At 40.9% G+C, this 19,787-nt stretch overlaps 1 protein-coding gene across 1 annotated transcript; it reads left to right on the top strand.

The window, feature by feature from the left end:
• Positions 1-16,932: 16,932 nt before the first annotated feature.
• On the top strand, positions 16,933-18,831 carry LOC124483744 (piggyBac transposable element-derived protein 4-like). The gene is made up of 4 exons (XM_047044288.1): positions 16,933-17,066; positions 17,199-17,294; positions 17,443-17,544; positions 17,694-18,831. The coding sequence occupies exons 1-4, from the start codon at positions 16,933-16,935 to the stop codon at positions 18,829-18,831; spliced, it is 1,470 nt and encodes a 489-aa protein (XP_046900244.1).
• Positions 18,832-19,787: the final 956 nt, after the last annotated feature.

Here is a 19,787-nt window from a genome sequence, read left to right on the forward strand (position 1 = left end):
GATTGAAATTGGAAATGTATATTCTGACTGCAGAAAATCAGTTTGGTTTTACTGAAAGTAGCCTACAATGATGCTTTTAGATTGCTACTTAATGTGCCAAGGTGGCATAGTGCTAGTCAGTTGTTTGTGTCTAAGCACGTACCAACCTGTAAGGCAATCCTGAGACAACTGATGTATGGTTTCAATGATGCTTTTAGATTGCTACTTAATGTGCCTAGATGGCATAATGCTGGTCAGTTGTTTCTGTCTAAGCACGTACCAACCTGTAAGGCACTCCTGAGACAACTGATGTATGGTTTCATGTGTCGACTGGACAAGTCTGAGAACTGAATAGTAGAGGCTCTGGTCAACCCTCTAAAGAGCTGCTATCGATTACTTGGAACTTAAGACTACATTGGCACAAAAGTCTTCATACTTTCTATGCACTGTATTATCTATGTTTTATGTTTTCGTTTTACTCTCTTTTTTATAGCTCTATGTCTGTTATTTTATGTGGAACTTGGCGTCTGAAATAAAGATTTATATATATATAAATACATATATATATATATCAATGTTTCAGGATTTGTATAACTTTTTACCATTGCATACAAAATCGGAAATGCAATACTAAAAAGATCAGCTTTTGTTAAGAGATCCAAGATTACAAGATCCACAAGGCCTTTGCTAGAAACCAAGGAATGAGTGGGGGCTTGGTCAGCCCACACTCTCCTGAAATGTTGCGTGTGCGTCCGGCCAAGCCCGCGCGTGTGTAAGTTAAGGCTGAGTGTGTGAGGATGTGGAGCACGCGCGGGCAGGAGGAGGGGAGACATTCATTGGAAATTTGGCTAGAAATTAGCCAAGCAAGCATGTTTCAAATATTCACCAAAAATCGACCTTTGATCTTACAGTCAACTTTTTCACAGATTTGTGTTATAAACATTCTCAAGAGTCTTCATATGAACTTGTGATTGAATCAGAGTATCAGTTTTTGACTGGCTGATGTGTAAAGCATTATTTTAGCGTTAGCGATAAGTTCAATTTGCTTTATATCAATCATTTTTGGAGATATGAAGTTGCCTTTGCACACGGTAACATGTTGTAGTGTCTTCCATCGATATACCAAGTTTCGTGTTGATATCTCAAAGATTTGCTGAGACATGACTTCACATCCTGTTTGGCGGCTTTTCTGATGAATTTGATTGGCTGTACCGGACAAACGGTTGTGAGGATCAAAATTCTTTTCGATAACTTTTGTGAGGCTTGGTCTGAAGATCATGTCTGGTAACTTTGAAGAAGATATGACAAAAATTGTAGGAGGAGTAGGCTTTCAAAGGTTTTTGATAAAACCGGAAGTAGCGGAAAATCTATATAACCGGAAATTGACGCCATGGGGTGCGTTGAACTCGGCTTGAACCAGGGAATCCAATGGTACCTCATTTTTGAAAATGGGTCATACGGTTCAAAAGTTGCGAGTGTAAACACAAGTCCAACTTTGACCCGTTGGTGGCGCTGGAGTGGTCTAATGGGAGACATGAAACTTGGTGTAGGTATAGAATCAACTGTCCTTAATGAGTGTGCCAAATTTCACAAAAAGTTGTCGAAGTGTTCTAGGGGCTGCCATTGACTTCCATGGAACAAGAATAATAATAATAATAATAAATATAACTGCAAGCAGTAATGGCGGATTCCTCCAAACATTGCGAACCATTGAAAAATGTATATTCTTGACAAATTGGAACTGTATAGAAAAATCTATGCTGCAGAATTACCAATGGGATACCAAATCTGAAATATAATACCACCAGGATCCACAAGGGCCTTTATTTCAACTCAAGGAGTGAAGGGAGGGGGCTTGGTTAGCCTATCCATTCCAGAAAGCCTTTGTGCTTTAGGGCGTGGAATGTAGCGCCACATATGGGTAATGGTGGGACAGTTGTGGTTTGGTAATTACCCTTGGTCTATACTTTCAAAAAAGCTCGACCAGAGAATACCCCCCGCTCTCAGGGTACCGAGCTTCAGCTCAGTCATGATGCTGGGATGAATGTAGGCCTATATGTAGAGACCAGGGAGACAGACACACCGGCCAGCTGCCCTGATGGGTCCGTGGTAGATCATTAATGCGGGTTGTATCCTACAACGCTCGTGGCCTCCGAGTAGGACATACTGCTGCTGATAGATCAAGACGTTTGGTGGTGGACACATTGCTGGACGAGAGTGACATTGTCTGCCTTCAAGAAACCTGGATGACCAAGCAAGATCTGGACAAATTGAACTCCCTACACAAGAACTTTCATGGTGCTGGAGAGTCCACTACCGATCTCAGCATGAGAATGGTTTGTGGGAGGATAGCTGGTGGTGTAGCTATACTGTGGAACATAAAATATGACCCAACGGTAAAGGTGGTGTGGCTTAACGTTGACTGGGCTATTGGGTTGGAGTTTAATCACAATTAAAATAAATGTACTATTGTAAATGTGTACACACCATATGAATCCTATGACCATGAGGATGAATTTCAGAACAGGTTAGCTTTTATTCAGTCCTTCATAGAGGACAATAGTTCATGTTGTGTCTATGTCATGGGTGATTTTAATGCTGACATGTCAGATAAGCGTTTATTCGCACAACATCTGCAGCAGTTCTGTAATGAAACTAAATTAATTATATCAAGCGTTATTGCCTGATACAAGTTTTACCTATATAAGTGAAACGTGGCACACAACTTCCTGGCTAGACCATATTGTAACCACAGCCGATGCTCATGACTCACTGGAAAGTATAGAGATGTGTTATGGGCTGGCCACCACTGATCACATACCAGTTGCTATGCTGCTAAATGTTGAGAGTGTACCCTTGTTGCTGGCCCCCCAAGAAAACTGGACTGGTCAAAATTGACCAAAGAGGTTATGCACAGATATTCTCTATTAACTGACAGCTTACATAGTGATGTTGCATTTTCTAGGGATGCCCTAATGTGCACGGATATGAACTGCAAGGATAAACATCATGCTGAAAAGCTCTGTGCCATGTATGATGATATTGTCAAATGTCTTTATGCTTTCAGTGAAGGTTTTATTAATCACAAGAGTAAGGTCCCTAACGCACGGCCTGTCTGGAATGAGTTTGTGTCTGAGCAACATGCTGCTGCTAGAGAAGCCTTTAGAGTCTGGTCAGAGGCAGGCAGACCCAGACAGAGAGTGCTGCTTGATAACAAAAACCTCACAAATGCTAGATTTAAATATGCACTCGTTTCATTAAGAGAAATGAAAACACAATGAGAGCAGACTCGCTGGCCAGAAAGATGCAGAATAACAATCTTACTGACTTCTGGAAGGAGGTCAAGATCATAAATAATAACAGAACTCCCCTCCCTTCTGATATCAAAGGGGTTAGTTGTCCAGAGAAGATTGCTGATCTATGGCATGAGCACTACAGTAAACTATTTAATTGTGTTCAAAGTAACACAGTGAGAATTGATAATCAATATAAAGGTATCTCTGCAGACTTGATAGTTAGATCAGTAGATATTTATGATGCCATCCACATGCTAGACAACAACAAAGCTTGTGGTATGGATTCCATTTCTGCAGAGCATCTAAAAAATGCCAGTTATAGACTCAGTCCATTTCTAGCCATGTGTCTCACTGGAATTATGGTTCATGGTGTTCTACCGAACTCTATTATGTCAGTACTGTTAGTGCCTGTTGTTAAAGATAAGGCTGGTAAACTGAACAGCATAGACAACTGTAGCGCCTCTCTAGTTTGGTGGATTTGTAATGAGAGGTGGCTAACCTGAGTTCGTTAGTAATTGTTACTAACTTAAACCAATTTAACATATGAAAAAAACAATACAACCAACTGTTAAACAAAAACAGGAAAGATTTACTTCAGACAAAAAATCAGTTCTTCAGTTATTGGTTCAACATTTACATGACATCGTAATGCACATGGACACACAATACAAACTAGCCGGCAATGCTAACTACACGAATACCTTAATTCAGTACAGTTCTACGGTGCAGGCCTGAGTGTAGCTCGTGTGCGTTGTAGCCGTAAACAAAATGGCTGTTTCGCCAGGATGGCACAAAATAACAAGGAGCTGGTACCTCGGATCAGCAGTGCGGTAGCACACGCACTGCGGCAGAAGGGCGGCAGCAGGTGAAGGAGAGACCGACCAAATACTCTCGTGGATTTACGAGACGAACCAACTCAGGAAGAAGACTGAGGACGACGACAATCCCGACCTCCACCGGCTCCAACCTGGCACTCGCTGTCGCTAGTCTGGCGGCAAAGCCCGTGCTTAATCCAAAACCGCCAACAGCCAAACTCCTCTTTCTGGGTTATTGTTGTTGGTTGAGATATTCACCCAACAATATAAACATAACACCACTAATGATAATATAAAATCTTCACTCTTGGTATTTTACCGTACGCTACAATTTTCTTCTCCCTCCAACTCCTCCGCTCGCTCTGTCTTTTTCTACTCCAACCTCATCTACCCCAACTTCCCGTGTTACCCTGCCCTTTGACCTCAAACCGGATTGGCTTAACATCATAATCAAAATTAAAGCAACAACATAGATTCACAAAACATTCATCTTACTCTCTTCATATTTGTAACCGGTACATTTTAACATGCGTTTTTTAAACAACAGATATACATTTCCAAATGCTGTATTCAGTAAAACATGAACAATATGCATTTCTCATCAAATCAAAATCATACTCTCAAACCTTAAAGTCTATTTATTAAACTATGAACTTAAGTATTATGTATTCAAACTTTTATATTTATGTAATAGGATTGTTTCAACAGAAATGTTTACCACCCGGGCTACACAACTATCGACCCATTGCATTGGCCAGTATCTTGTCTAAAGTGTTTGAGAGAATTATTTGATTGAAATTGGAAATGTATATTCTGACTGCAGAAAATCAGTTTGGTTTTAAAAGAAAACATGGTACTGATCTCTGTATCTATGCTCTGAAGGAGATTGTCTCAGGTACACAAGTCTTAATTCATCTGTATTTTTATGCTTTATTGATGCTTACAAAGCTTTCGATCGAATTTGTCATGAAAAACTGTTTATGAAGCTAATAGCGAGAGGTGTCCCTAAACCTCTTGTGAGGATTTTGGTGTTCTGGTATGCCAATCAAACTTTTCATGTTAAATGGGACAATGTTGTATCAGCTGCTTTCCATGTTGGTAACGGAGTTCGACAAGGAGGAATTTGATTTCCCTTTTTGTTTAATATGGATATGGACGACTTATCAAGCCAGCTGAATAAGACAAATACAGGCTGTCTTGTTGGTGAATCTATTGTCAATCATCTGATGTACGCAGATTATCTGGTTCCACTCAGCCTGTTGCAACAGATGCTATGGGTGTGCTCTCAGTATGGCTTAGATCATGATATAAAATATAATGCAAAGAAAAGCCACATAATGATAGTCAGAAGTAATCAGGACAGGAAATTAACCTTCCCTACCTTTTATTTATCTGGCAGTCCCCTTGGTGTTTGTGAGGAAATAAAATATCTGCCATGTCATTTCTGATGATTGCACAGATGACAACGATATGTATCAACAGCGCTGTCAAATATATTCTCAGGCCAGTATGTTATTAAGGACGTTTTCTATGTGCTCAGATTCAGTTAAATGTTCCCTGTTTAGAACCTACATAACACCATTGTACACTGCTCATTTGTGGTCTATGTACAGGTAAAGGAGTATACAGATACTGAAAGTAGCCTACAATGATGCTTTTAGATTGCTACTTAATGTGCCAAGGTGGCATAGTGCTAGTCAGTTGTTTGTGTCTAAGCACGTACCAACCTGTAAGGCAATCCTGAGACAACTGATGTATGGTTTCAATGATGCTTTTAGATTGCTACTTAATGTGCCTAGGTGGCATAGTGCTAGTCAGTTGTTTCTGTCTAAGCACGTACCAACCTGTAAGGCACTCCTGAGACAACTGATGTATGGTTTCATGTGTCGACTGGACAAGTCTGAGAACTGAATAGTAGAGGCTCTGGTCAACCCTCTAAAGAGCTACTATCGATTACTTGGAACTTAAGACTACATTGGCACAAAAGTCTTCATACTTTTTATGCACTGTATTATCTATGTTTTATGTTTTCGTTTTACTCTCTTTTTTATAGCTCTATGTCTGTTATTTTATGTGGAACTTGGCGTCTGAAATAAAGATTTATATATATATAAATACATATATATATATATCAATGTTTCAGGATTTGTATAACTTTTTACCATTGCATACAAAATCGGAAATGCAATACTAAAAAGATCAGCTTTTGTTAAGAGATCCAAGATTACAAGATCCACAAGGCCTTTGCTAGAAACCAAGGAATGAGTGGGGGCTTGGTCAGCCCACACTCTCCTGAAATGTTGCGTGTGCGTCTTGCCAAGCCCGCGCGTGTGTAAGTTAAGGCTGAGTTTGTGAGGATGTGGAGCACGCGCGGGCAGGAGGAGGGGAGACATTCATTGGAAATTTGGCTAGAAATTAGCCAAGCAAGCAGGTTTCAAATATTCACCAAAAATCGACCTTTGATCTTACAGTCAAATTTTTCACAGATTTGTGTTATAAACATTCTCAAGAGTCTTCATATGAACTTGTGATTGAATCAGAGTATCAGTTTTTGACTGGCTGATGTGTAAAGCATTATTTTAGCGTTAGCGATAAGTTCAATTTGCTTTATATCAATCATTTTTGGAGATATGAAGTTGCCTTTGCACACGGTAACATGTTGTAGTGTCTTCCATCGATATACCAAGTTTCGTGTTGATATCTCAAAGATTTGCTGAGACATGACTTCACATCCTGTTTGGCGGCTTTTCTGATGAATTTGATTGGCTGTACCGGACAAACGGTTGCGAGGATCAAAATTCTTTTCGATAACTTTTGTGACGCTTGGTCTGAAGATCATCTCTGGTAACTTTGAAGAAGATATGACAAAAATTGTAGGAGGAGTAGGCTTTCAAAGGTTTTTGATAAAACCGGAAATAGCGGAAAATCTATATAACCGGAAATTGACGCCATGGGGTGCGTTGAACTCGGCTTGATCCAGGGAATCCAATGGTACCTCATTTTTGAAAATGGGTCATACGGTTCAAAAGTTGCGTGTGTAAACACAAGTCCAACTTTGACCCGTTGGTGGCGCTGGAGTGATCTAATGGGAGACATGAAACTTGGTGTAGGCATAGAATCAACTGTCCTTAATGAGTGTGCCAAATTTCACAAAAAGTTGTCGAAGGGTTCTAGGGGCTGCCATTGACTTCCATGGAACAAGAATAATAATAATAATAAAACTAACAATAACAATAGGTTTCCTCCTGACGGAGGAATCCTAATAATAAAACTAACAATAACAATAGGTTTCCTCCTGACGGAGGAATCCTAATAATAAAACTAACAATAACAATAGGTTTCCTCCTGACGGAGGAATCCTAAATATAACTGCAAGCAGTAATGGCGGATTCCTCCAAACATTGCGAACCATTGAAAAATGTATATTCTTGACAAATTGGAACTGTATAGAAAAATCTATGTTGCAGAATTACCAATGGGATACCAAATCTGAAATATAATACCATCAAGATCCACAAGGGCCTTTATTTCAAACCAAGGAGTGAAGGGAGGGGGCTTGGTTAGCCTATCCATTCCAGAAAGCCTTTGTGCTTTAGGGCGTGGAATGTAGCGCCACCTATGGGTAATGGTGGGACAGTTGTGGTGTGGTAATTACCCTTGGTCTATACTTTCAAAAAAGCTCGACCAGAGCATACCCCCCGCTCTCAGGGTACCGAGCTTCAGCTCAGTCATGATGCTGGGATGAATGTAGGCCTACATGTAGAGACCAGGGAGACAGACACACCGGCCAGCTGCCCTGATGGGTCCGTGGTAGATCATTAATGCGGGTTGTATCCTACAACGCTCCTGGCCTCCGAGTAGGACATACTGCTGCTGATAGATCAAGACGTTTGGTGGTGGACACATTGCTGGACGAGAGTGACATTGTCTGCCTTCAAGAAACCTGGATGGCCAAGCAAGATCTGGACAAATTGAACTCCCTACACAAGAACTTTCATGGTGCTGGAGAGTCCACTACCGATCTCATCATGAGAATGGTTTGTGGGAGGATAGCTGGTGGTGTAGCTATACTGTGGAACATCAAATATGACCCAACGGTAAAGGTGGTGTGGCTTAACGTTGACTGGGCTATTGATTTGGAGTTTAATCACAATGAAAATAAATGTACTAATGTAAATGTGTACACACCATATGAATCCTATGACCATGAGGATGAATTTCAGAACAGGTTAGCTTTTATTCAGTCCTTCATAGAGGACAATAGTTCATGTTGTGTCTATGTCATGGGTGATTTTAATGCTGACATGTCAGATAAGTGTTTATTCGCACAACATCTGCAGCAATTCTGTAATGAAACTAAATTAATTATATCAAGCGTTATTGCCTGATACAAGTTTTACCTATATAAGTGAAACGTGGCACACAACTTCCTGGCTAGACCATATTGTAACCACAGCCGATGCTCATGACTCACTGGAAAGTATAGAGATGTGTTATGGGCTGGCCACCACTGATCACATACCAGTTGCTATGCTGCTAAATGTTGAGAGTGTACCCTTGTTGCTGGCCCCCCAAGAAAACTGGACTGGTCAAAATTGACCAAAGAGGTTATGCACAGATATTCTCTATTAACTGACAGCTTACATAGTGATGTTGCAATTTCTAGGGATGCCCTAATGTGCACGGATATGAACTGCAAGGATAAACATCATGCTGAAAAGCTCTGTGCCATGTATGATGATATTGTCAAATGTCTTTATGCTTTCAGTGAAGGTTTTATTAATCACAAGAGTAAGGTCCCTAACGCACGGCCTGTCTGGAATGAGTTTGTGTCTGAGCAACATGCTGCTGCTAGAGAAGCCTTTAGAGTCTGGTCAGAGGCAGGTAGACCCAGACAGGGAGTGCTGCTTGATAACAAAAACCTCACAAATGCTAGATTTAAATATGCACTCGTTTCATTAAGAGAAATGAAAACACAATGAGAGCAGACTCGCTGGCCAGAAAGATGCAGAATAACAATCTTACTGACTTCTGGAAGGAGGTCAAGATCATAAATAATAACAGAACTCCCCTCCCTTCTGATATCAAAGGGGTTAGTTGTCCAGAGAAGATTGCTGATCTATGGCATGAGCACTACAGTCAACTATTTAATTGTGTTAAAAGTAACACAGTGAGAATTGATAATGAATATAAAGGTATCTCTGCAGACTTGATAGTTAGATCAGTAGATATTTATGATGCCATCCACATGCTAGACAACAACAAAGCTTGTGGTATGGATTGCATTTCTGCAGAGCATCTAAAAAATGCCAGTTATAGACTCAGTCCATTTCTAGCCATGTGTCTCACTGGAATTATGGTTCATGGTGTTCTACCGAACTCTATTATGTCAGTACTGTTAGTGCCTGTTGTTAAAGATAAGGCTGGTAAACTGAACAGCATAGACAACTATCGACCCCTTGCATTGGCCAGTATCTTGTCTTAAGTGTTTGAGAGAATTATTTGATTGAAATTGGAAATGTATATTCTGACTGCAGAGAATCAGTTTGGTTTTACTGAAAGTAGCCTACAATGATGCTTTTAGATTGCTACTTAATGTGCCAAGGTGGCATAGTGCTAGTCAGTTGTTTGTGTCTAAGCACGTACCAACCTGTAAGGCAATCCTGAGACAACTGATGTATGGTTTCAATGATGCTTTTAGATTGCTACTTAATGTGCCTAGATGGCATAGTGCTGGTCAGTTGTTTCTGTCTAAGCACGTACCAACCTGTAAGGCACTCCTGAGACAACTGATGTATGCTGAGGCTCTGGTCAACCCTCTAAAGAGCTGCTATCGATTACTTGGAACTTAAGACTACATTGGCACAAAAGTCTTCATACTTTTTATGCACTGTATTATCTGTGTTTTATGTTTTTGTTTTACTCTCTTTTTTATAGCTCTGTGTCTGTTATTTTATGTGGAACTTGGCGTCTGAAATAAAGATTTATATATATATATAAATACATATATATATATCAATGTTTCAGGATTTGTATAACTTTTTACCATTGCATACAAAATCGGAAATGCAATACCAAAAAGATCAGCTTTTGTTTAGAGATCCAAGATTACAAGATCCACAAGGCCTTTGCTAGAGACTAAGGAATGAGTGGGGGCTTGGTCAGCCCACACTCTCCTGAAATGTTGCGTGTGCGTCTTGCCAAGCCCGCGCGTGTGTAAGTTAGGCTGAGTGTGTGAGGATGTGGAGCACGCGCGGGCAGGAGGAGGGGAGACATTCATTGGAAATTTGGCTAGAAATTAGCCAAGCAAGCATGTTTCAAATATTCACCAAAAATCGACCTTTGATCTTACAGTCAACTTTTTCACAGATTTGTGTTATAAACATTCTCAAGAGTCTTCATATGAACTTGTGATTGAATCAGAGTATTAGTTTTTGACTGGCTGATGTGCAAAGCATTATTTTAGCGTTAGCGATAAGTTCAATTTGCTTTATATCAATCATTTTTGGAGATATGAAGTTGCCTTTGCACACGGTAACATGTTGTAGTGTCTTCCATTGATATACCAAGTTTCGTGTTGATATCTCAAAGATTTGCTGAGACATGACTTCACATCCTGTTTGGCGGCTTTTCTGATGAATTTGATTGGCTGTACCGGACAAACGGTTGTGAGGATTAAAATTATTTTCGATAACTTTTGTGAGGCTTGGTCTGAAGATCATCTCTGGTAACTTTGAAGAAGATAGGACAAAAATTGTAGGAGGAGTAGGCTTTCAAAGGTTTTTGATAAAACCGGAAATAGCGGATACCGGAAAATCTGCATAACCGGAAATTGACGCCATGGGGTGCGTTGAACTCGGCTTGATCCAGGGAATCCAATGGTGCCTCATTTTTGAAAATCGGTCATACGGTTCAAAAGTTGCGTGTGTAAACACAAGTCCAACTTTGACCCGTTGGTGGCGCTGGAGTGGTCTAATGGGAGACATGAAACTTGGTGTAGGTATAGAATCAACTGTCCTTAATGAGTGTGCCAAATTTCACAAAAAGTTGTCGAAGGGTTCTAGGGGCTGCCATTGACTTCCATGGAACAAGAATAATAATAAATATAACTGCAAGCAGTAATGGCGGATTCCTCCAAACATTGCAAACCATTGAAAAATGTATATTCTTGACAAATTGGAATTGTATAGAAAAATCTATGCTGCAGAATTACCAATGGGATACCAAATCTGAAATATAATACCATCAAGATCCACAAGGGCCTTTATTTCAACCCAAGGAGTGAAGGGAGGGGGCTTGGTTAGCCTATCCATTCCAGAAAGCCTTTGTGCTTTAGGGCGTGGAATGTAGCGCCACCTATGGATAATGGTGGGATAGTTGTGGTGTGGTAATTACCCTTGGTCTATACTTTCAAAAAAGCTCGACCAGAGCACACCCCCCGCTCTCAGGGTACCGAGCTTCAGCTCAGTCATGATGCTGGGATGAATGTAGGCCTATATGTAGAGACCAGGGAGACAGACACACTGGCCAGCTGCCCTGATGGGTCCGTGGTAGATCATTAATGCGGGTTGTATCCTACAACGCTCGTGGCCTCCGAGTAGGACATACTGCTGCTGATAGATCAAGACGTTTGGTGGTGGACACATTGCTGGACGAGAGTGACATTGTCTGCTTTCAAGAAACCTGGATGGCCAAGCAAGATCTGGACAAATTGAACTCCCTACACAAGATGTTTCATGGTGCTGGAGAGTCCACTACCGATCTCAGCATGAGAATGGTTTGTGGGAGGATAGCTGGTGGTGTAGCTATACTGTGGAACATAAAATATGACCCAACGGTAAAGGTGGTTTGGCTTAACGTTGACTGGGCTATTGGGTTGGAGTTTAATCACAATGAAAATAAATGTACTATTGTAAATGTGTACACACAATATGAATCCTATGACCATGAGGATGAATTTCAGAACAGGTTAGCTTTTATTCAGTCCTTCATAGAGGACAATAGTTCATGTAGTGTCTATGTCATTGGTGATTTTAATGCTGACATGTCAGATAAGCGTTTATTCTTACAACATCTGCAGCAGTTCTGTAATGAAACTAAATGAATGATATCAAGCGTTATTGCCTGATACAAATTTTACCTATATAAGTGAAACGTGGCACACAACTTCCTGGCTAGACCATATTGTAACCACAGCCGATGCTCATGACTCACTGGAAAGTATAGAGATGTGTTATGGGCTGGCCACCACTGATCACATACCAGTTGCTATGCTGCTAAATGTTGAGAGTGTACCCTTGTTGCTGGCCCCCCAAGAAAACTGGACTGGTCAAAATTGACCAAAGAGGTTATGCACAGATATTCTCTATTAACTGACAGCTTACATAGTGATGTTGCATTTTCTAGGGATGCCCTAATGTGCACGGATATGAACTGCAAGGATAAACATCATGCTGAAAAGCTCTGTGCCATGTATGATGATATTGTCAAATGTCTTTATGCTTCCAGTGAACCTTTTATTAATCACAAGAGTAAGGTCCCTAACGCACGGCCTGTCTGGAATGAGTTTGTGTCTGAGCAACATGCTGCTGCTAGAGAAGCCTTTAGAGTCTGGTCAGAGGCAGGCAGACCCAGACAGGGATTGCTGCTTGATAACAAAAACCTCACAAATGCTAGATTTAAATATGCACTCGTTTCATTAAGAGAAATGAAAACACAATGAGAGCAGACTCGCTGGCCAGAAAGATGCAGAATAACAATCTCACTGACTTCTGGAAGGAGGTCAAGATCATAAATAATAACAGAACTCCCCTCCCTTCTGATATCAAAGGGGTTAGTTGTCCAGAGAAGATTGCTGATCTATGGCATGAGCACTACAGTAAACTATTTAATTGTGTTCAAAGTAACACAGTGAGAATTGATAATGAATATAAAGGTATCTCTGCAGACTTGATAGTTAGATCAGTAGATATTTATGATGCCATCCACATGCTAGACAACAACAAAGCTTGTGGTATGGATTGCATTTCTGCAGAGCATCTAAAAAATGCCAGTTATAGACTCAGTCCATTTCTAGCCATGTGTCTCACTGGAATTATGGTTCATGGTGTTCTACCGAACTCTATTATGTCAGTACTGTTAGTGCCTGTTGTTAAAGATAAGGCTGGTAAACTGAACATCTAAGACAACTATCGACCCATTGCATTGGCCAGTATCTTGTCTAAAGTGTTTGAGAGAATTATTTGATTGAAATTGGAAATGTATATTCTGACTGCCGAAAATCAGTTTGGTTTTACTGAAAGTAGCCTACAATGATGCTTTTAGATTGCTACTTAATGTGCCAAGGTGGCATAGTGCTAGTCAGTTGTTTGTGTCTAAGCACGTACCAACCTGTAAGGCAATCCTGAGACAACTGATGTATGGTTTCAATGATGCTTTTAGATTGCTACTTAATGTGCCTAGATGGCGTAGTGCTGGTCAGTTGTTTCTGTCTAAGCACGTACCAACCTGTAAGGCACTCCTGAGACAACTGATGTATGGTTTCATGTGTCGACTGGACAAGTCTGAGAACTGAATAGTAGAGGCTCTGGTCAACCCTCTAAAGAGCTGCTATCGATTACTTGGAACTTAAGACTACATTGGCACAAAAGTCTTCATACTTTTTATGCACTGTATTATCTATGTTTTATGTTTTACTCTCTTTTTTATAGCTCTATGTCTGTTATTTTATGTGGAACTTGGCGTCTGAAATAAAGATTTATATATATATATAAATACATATATATATATATCAATGTTTCAGGATTTGTATAACTTTTTACCATTGCATACAAAATCGGAAATGCAATACCAAAAAGATCAGCTTTTGTTAAGAGATCCAAGATTACAAGATCCACAAGGCCTTTGCTAGAGACTAAGGAATGAGTGGGGGCTTGGTCAGCCCACACTCTCCTGAAATGTTGCGTGTGCGTCTTGCCAAGCCCGTGCGTGTGTAAGTTAAGGCTGAGTGTGTGAGGATGTGGAGCACGCGCGGGCAGGAAGAGGGGAGACATTCATTGGAAATTTGGCTAGAAATTAGCCAAGCAAGCATGTTTCAAATGTTCACCAAAAATCGACCTTTGATCTTACAGTCAACTTTTTCACAGATTTGTGTTATAAACATTCTCAAGAGTCTTCATATGAACTTGTGATTGAATCAGAGTATCAGTTTTTGACTGGCTGATGTGTGAAGCATTATTTTAGCGTTAGCGATAAGTTCAATTTGCTTTATATCAATCATTTTTGGAGATATGAAGTTGCCTTTGCACACGGTAACATGTTGTAGTGTCTTCCATCGATATACCAAGTTTCGTGTTGATATCTCAAAGATTTGCTGAGACATGACTTCACATCCTGTTTGGCGGCTTTTCTGATGAATTTGATTGGCTGTAACGGACAAACGGTTGTGAGGATCAAAATTCTTTTCGATAACTTTTGTGAGGCTTGGTCTGAAGATCATCTCTGGTAACTTTGAAGAAGATATGACAAAAATTGTAGGAGGAGTAGGCTTTCAAAGGTTTTTGATAAAACCGGAAGTAGCGGAAAATCTATATAACCGGAAATTGACGCCATGGGGTGCGTTGAACTCGGCTTGAACCAGGGAATCCAATGGTACCTCATTTTTGAAAATGGGTCATACGGTTCAAAAGTTGCGTGTGTAAACACAAGTCCAACTTTGACCCGTTGGTGGCGCTGGAGTGGTCTAATGGGAGACATGAAACTTGGTGTAGGTATAGAATCAACTGTCCTTAATGAGTGTGCCAAATTTCACAAAAAGTTGTCGAAGTGTTCTAGGGGCTGCCATTGACTTCCATGGAACAAGAATAATAATAATAATAATAATAAAACTAACAATAACAATAGGTTTCCTCCTGACGGAGGAATCCTAATAATAATAATAAAACTAACAATAACAATAGGTTTCCTCCTGACGGAGGAATCCTAATAAAACTAACAATAACAATAGGTTTCCTCCTGACGGAGGAATCCTAATAAGAAAAGGTAGAATCACTTATGTGGCTTCGCCGCTTCGCGGCTTGGCCACCAAATATAGCTGCAAGCAGCGATGTGGTGGCCAAGCAGTCAAATGACCCATAAAACACTTTAGAAATCCTCAGAACAGGGTTCCGAGTGCATGCAGCAAGTTTGGTGTGAATCCATCAAAGATTTGCTGAGATACGAACCAACTTCCTGTTTGATGGCTTAATTGCACATTTTGATTGCCTGTACCGGGCAAACGGTTGTGAAAATCAAACAATCATGTGATGGCATTTATGAGGCTTGGTCTGAAGATAATCTCTGCGAAATTTGGTGAAGATTGGACAACATGTGTAGGAGGAGTAGAGAGAAAACATTTTTCAATGAATTCAAAATGGCGGCCGCATCAATTCGGCTATTATCACAAATGATGATGGGTCACACACGGGACGTCCCAAGATATCATGAAACAAAGGAATCACTTAATAAAGAAAAACAAATCAACAGTTATTGGCCAAAACACATTTTTGCTTCCTGCGGCCACGCCCAGTAATGACATGACACCAAATTCATTGGACAGCCTCAGAAGAGGGTTCCGAGTCATCACACCAGGTTTGGGGTTGATTTCTTAAAGATTAGCTGAGATATGATCCAACTTCCTGTTTGGTTGCTTTGTTGCCAATTTTGATTGGCTGTACCGGACAAACGGTTTTGAAAATCAAATATCCTTTGATAACTTCTGTGAGGGTTGGTCTGATGATGATGTGTGCCAATTCTGGGGAAGATTTTACCAAAATTGAGGGAGGAGAAGCAAAAAAACGTTTTTTCACAAAATTCAAAATGGCAGAAAATCTATATAACCGGAAATTGACACCATGGTGTGCGTTGAACTCGTCTCGATCCAGGGAATCCTCGCAGCTTCGCTGCTTGGCCCCTAATAAATATAGCTGCAAGCAGCAATGGAGGGGCCAAGCAGTCCAGAGCAGGACATGGCCTCCATAGCACTTGCGCAACAATTAAGTCACAACAACCTGTTGCACTCATGCAACACGCCAAGTTTGGTTGAAATATCTGTTTGCGTTCCAAAGTAGTGAGTGTTCAAAGTGTTTTTTTTCTGGTATAACACCGCAGGCCTCTTCTGCTCCACGTGGGAACGATGGAACCCAAGTTTGGTGACAATCGCACAAATGGTTGATGAGTTACGCTCTCACGTGTCTTTTGCGGCTTCGCCGCTGCCTTTGATCGTCTCTACCGAATAAACGGTTTTGAAAATGGAAAATCCATCTGATACCTTTGTGACGCTTGGTCTGAAGATCATCTGTGCCAAATTTAGTCAACATTGGACAACATTTGGGGCGTTTAACTCTCCCGAGTCGGTGATCGCGCCGGCGCGATCAGAGCGCAGGTCGGCTTTAGGACCGCGCAGCATGAAAACCAAGCGGCGCAGAGGGCTGCCGTCGATTTCATGCGGAAGTGCAGACTCGAATCTACGTTTGAGTCTTTGAATCATGTAAATACATCAAGTAAAACTGAAGTTATGATGATTTCAATTTCATGAAAAAAGTGCGTCAAAATATTCGCTCTTTTATGAGTGCGTTGCATTTATTAGAATATCTTTGCCGTCTTTTGTCCTAAAATAAAACGGTAAAAAACGTTTGAATCTGCTGACTCTGTTCTACATGATGCACATGAGTACATATACATTCAGCGAGAGGACAATTCTCCATTGCGAAAGAACGAACGAGAGGAATCAGTCATAGTTTTGAGAAGTTTTAGAGAGTTGTAGTATTTCAGTAGTTTATTATCATTATTATAGTTCAAGCAAAATGAGGCGCACACTTCGTGTCGGTCAAGCCATCGATTTGTTGTTTCAAAGCGACGAAGAAAATGTGGAAAGTTCGTCGTCGGAGAGTGGCGGCGATGAGTTTGAGGACCCAGATTTTGTTGTCGAAAACACAAGGTAAGACAAACCTTTGTGCTTTATTGCTTTCATTTCTTATTCTATTATTCTATTGTACTTCACTGTAGTACAAATGCCAATGAACGTCTTGAACTTTGAATAATCTTGAATATGTTTACTTGCTGTTCACAGTGAAGACGAACAGGCTGGGCCATCTTCAACCCCTGCCCCTACCCCCACAACAAGCCGACGGAGGTCATCATCGAGGCTGCGTGGGGATAACTTGAGGTAAACAAGCATTTTTCTAAACGGACTTTGTGTTTTATTGCTTTCGTTTGTCTTATTATATTATTCTATTCTACTTCACTGTAGTACAAATGCCAATGAACGTCTTGAACTTTGAATAATCTTGAATCTGTTTACGTGCTTTGTACAGTGAAGACAAACAGGCTGGGCCATCCCCCACCCCCAGCCCTACCCCTACCCCCACAACAAGCCGACGGAGGTTATCAAAGAGGGTGCGTGTGGAAAACTTGAGGTAAGACAAGCTATTTTCTAAACAGACTTTGTGTTTTATTGCTTTTGTTTGTCTTGTTATATTATTCTATTCTACTTCACTGTAGTGCGAATGCCAATGAACGTCTTGAACTTTGAATAATCTTGAATCTGTTTACGTGTTGTTCACAGTGAAGACAAACAGGCTGGGCCATCTACAACCCCTGCCCCTACCCCCACAACAAGCCGAGGGAGGTCATCACAGAGGGGGCGTGGACAGACCAAGTCAAGATCTCCAGCCCAGTCAGCAGCCCAGTCAGCAGCTCAGCCACAACAAAGCTCTGAGCCATGGAGAACTGAAAGTGATCCTGACACTGCCCCACAAGTCAGCAGGTTCATTCCCCGCAGAACACCAGGACCCCAGGTGGATTTGCACTCAACGTACACACCTAAGGACCTTTTCCTGTTCTACTTCGCCGCAGACACTTTGAGGACACTGTGCAGGAATACAAACAAGCAGGCAACCATCAATCAGCGAAAGGGGAGCAAATACCAGTGGACTGATATTGATGTTGAGGAACTGCACAAATTTCTGGGTCTCCTCATGTACACATCCTTGGTGACTCTGCCAAGTATCCAAGACTACTGGAAACAAAACCACATCCTGTCTGTGCCTTTTCCAGCTACTGTCATGCCAAGAGACAGATTCCGGACAATATCCTGGAACATCCACCTCAGTGATCCAGAGGAGGATGTCAAAAATGACCAGCTAAAGGGAACACAACAGCATGACAAACTGTTCAGGGTCAGACCTCTCATGGATGAAATTCGGACTGCCTGCAAGGCTTATTACCATCCCAAAAAGGAACTGTCAGTGGATGAGAGGATGGTGGCTACAAAAGCAAAAACAGGCATGACTCAGTACATGAAGGACAAGCCAACCAAATGGGGCATCAAACTGTTTGTGTTGGCAGAGTCAAAAAATGGCTATACTCTGGACTTCAATGTGTATGTTGGGAAAGCACACACACCCAGCGTACATGGTCTGTCATATGATGCTGTGATGGACCTCATACATCCATCACATCTGGGCACAGGTTATCACATTTACATGGACAACTTTTATACCAGCCCAAAACTGTTCCTGTCATTGGCTGGCATGAAGTTTGGAGCCTGTGGAACCTACAGGAGCAACAGAAAAGGCTGTCCTACTGATAGACAAAATGCCCTCACCAACAAATCTCAGAGGGGGAGTGTCAGATGGATCAGAGAAGATCCCTTGGTCTTTGTAAAGTGGATGGATACACGGGAGGTGTCGATGTGCTCCTAGACGTTATGACGTTATCATCCTAGGGTTAGACGTTATCATCCTAGACGTTATCATCCTAACCCTAACCTAGACGCAAACCTTTACGTCCAATCCAAAAAATGTGGATATTTTCCGAGACCCAAGACTCTGCCGAAACCAGAGATGTCCTTTATATGTCTCTGCGGTCAGAAATACGACTCTACCTGCAGTTTCCAAAACGTTACCCAATTCTGCTTTCATGGTGCTTGTTTGTTTGGTTGCCACGGTGATGGTGCAGCTATGATTGCTAACACGCTGAGGGCAGAGAATAACCAACATTTACCTAGCATCCACACCTCAAACAAGTTAACCTAGAAGCAAAACTATACGTCCAATCCCAAAAGTGACGATATTTTCCGAGACCCAAGACCAGACATGTCCTTTATATTTCTGTGCGGTCAGAAATACGACTCTACCGGCAGTTTAAAAACAGGTCTACTTTCGAAATTCTCTGACGAATTTTACCCACCTCTCCATTAAAGTTAGTGAGAAAATTTGAAAGGCTACTCTCGCTTCAAGGCTCAAAGCTGAAAATATGTAAATGTGAGCTCTTTAGTAGTTAAATTGGCTGAAAGAGGAAACGTTTTCCTACATTTTAAGGTAAAACTTGTTTCTGTAAGTTAAACTATATGAACGTCAGAGGAATTTGTTTAACAATTTAGTTGAATATCAGAAAAAGAGCACACTCTGCTGGCTGCTCAATCATAAAAATCAAGGAGCTAAATTTTTTAATATATTTAAATCTGTCATGATTCAAAATTGGCTGAATATTTGAAAAAGCTGAATCATTTGGGAATAGCTGAATGTGTTGTGAACATTTTAAAGTTTGAATGGTGTCTCTAGCTGAAAGTATGCTGAAGCAGTTACGTTTGAAAGAGGAGGAATCTTTTTAATGATTTGAAAGGATTTACCATTACTTTTAATGGGACAATAATTTG

The sequence above is a fragment of the Hypomesus transpacificus genome, chromosome 21 (assembly GCF_021917145.1).
Source record: "Hypomesus transpacificus isolate Combined female chromosome 21, fHypTra1, whole genome shotgun sequence".
Lineage (NCBI taxonomy): Eukaryota > Metazoa > Chordata > Actinopteri > Osmeriformes > Osmeridae > Hypomesus > Hypomesus transpacificus.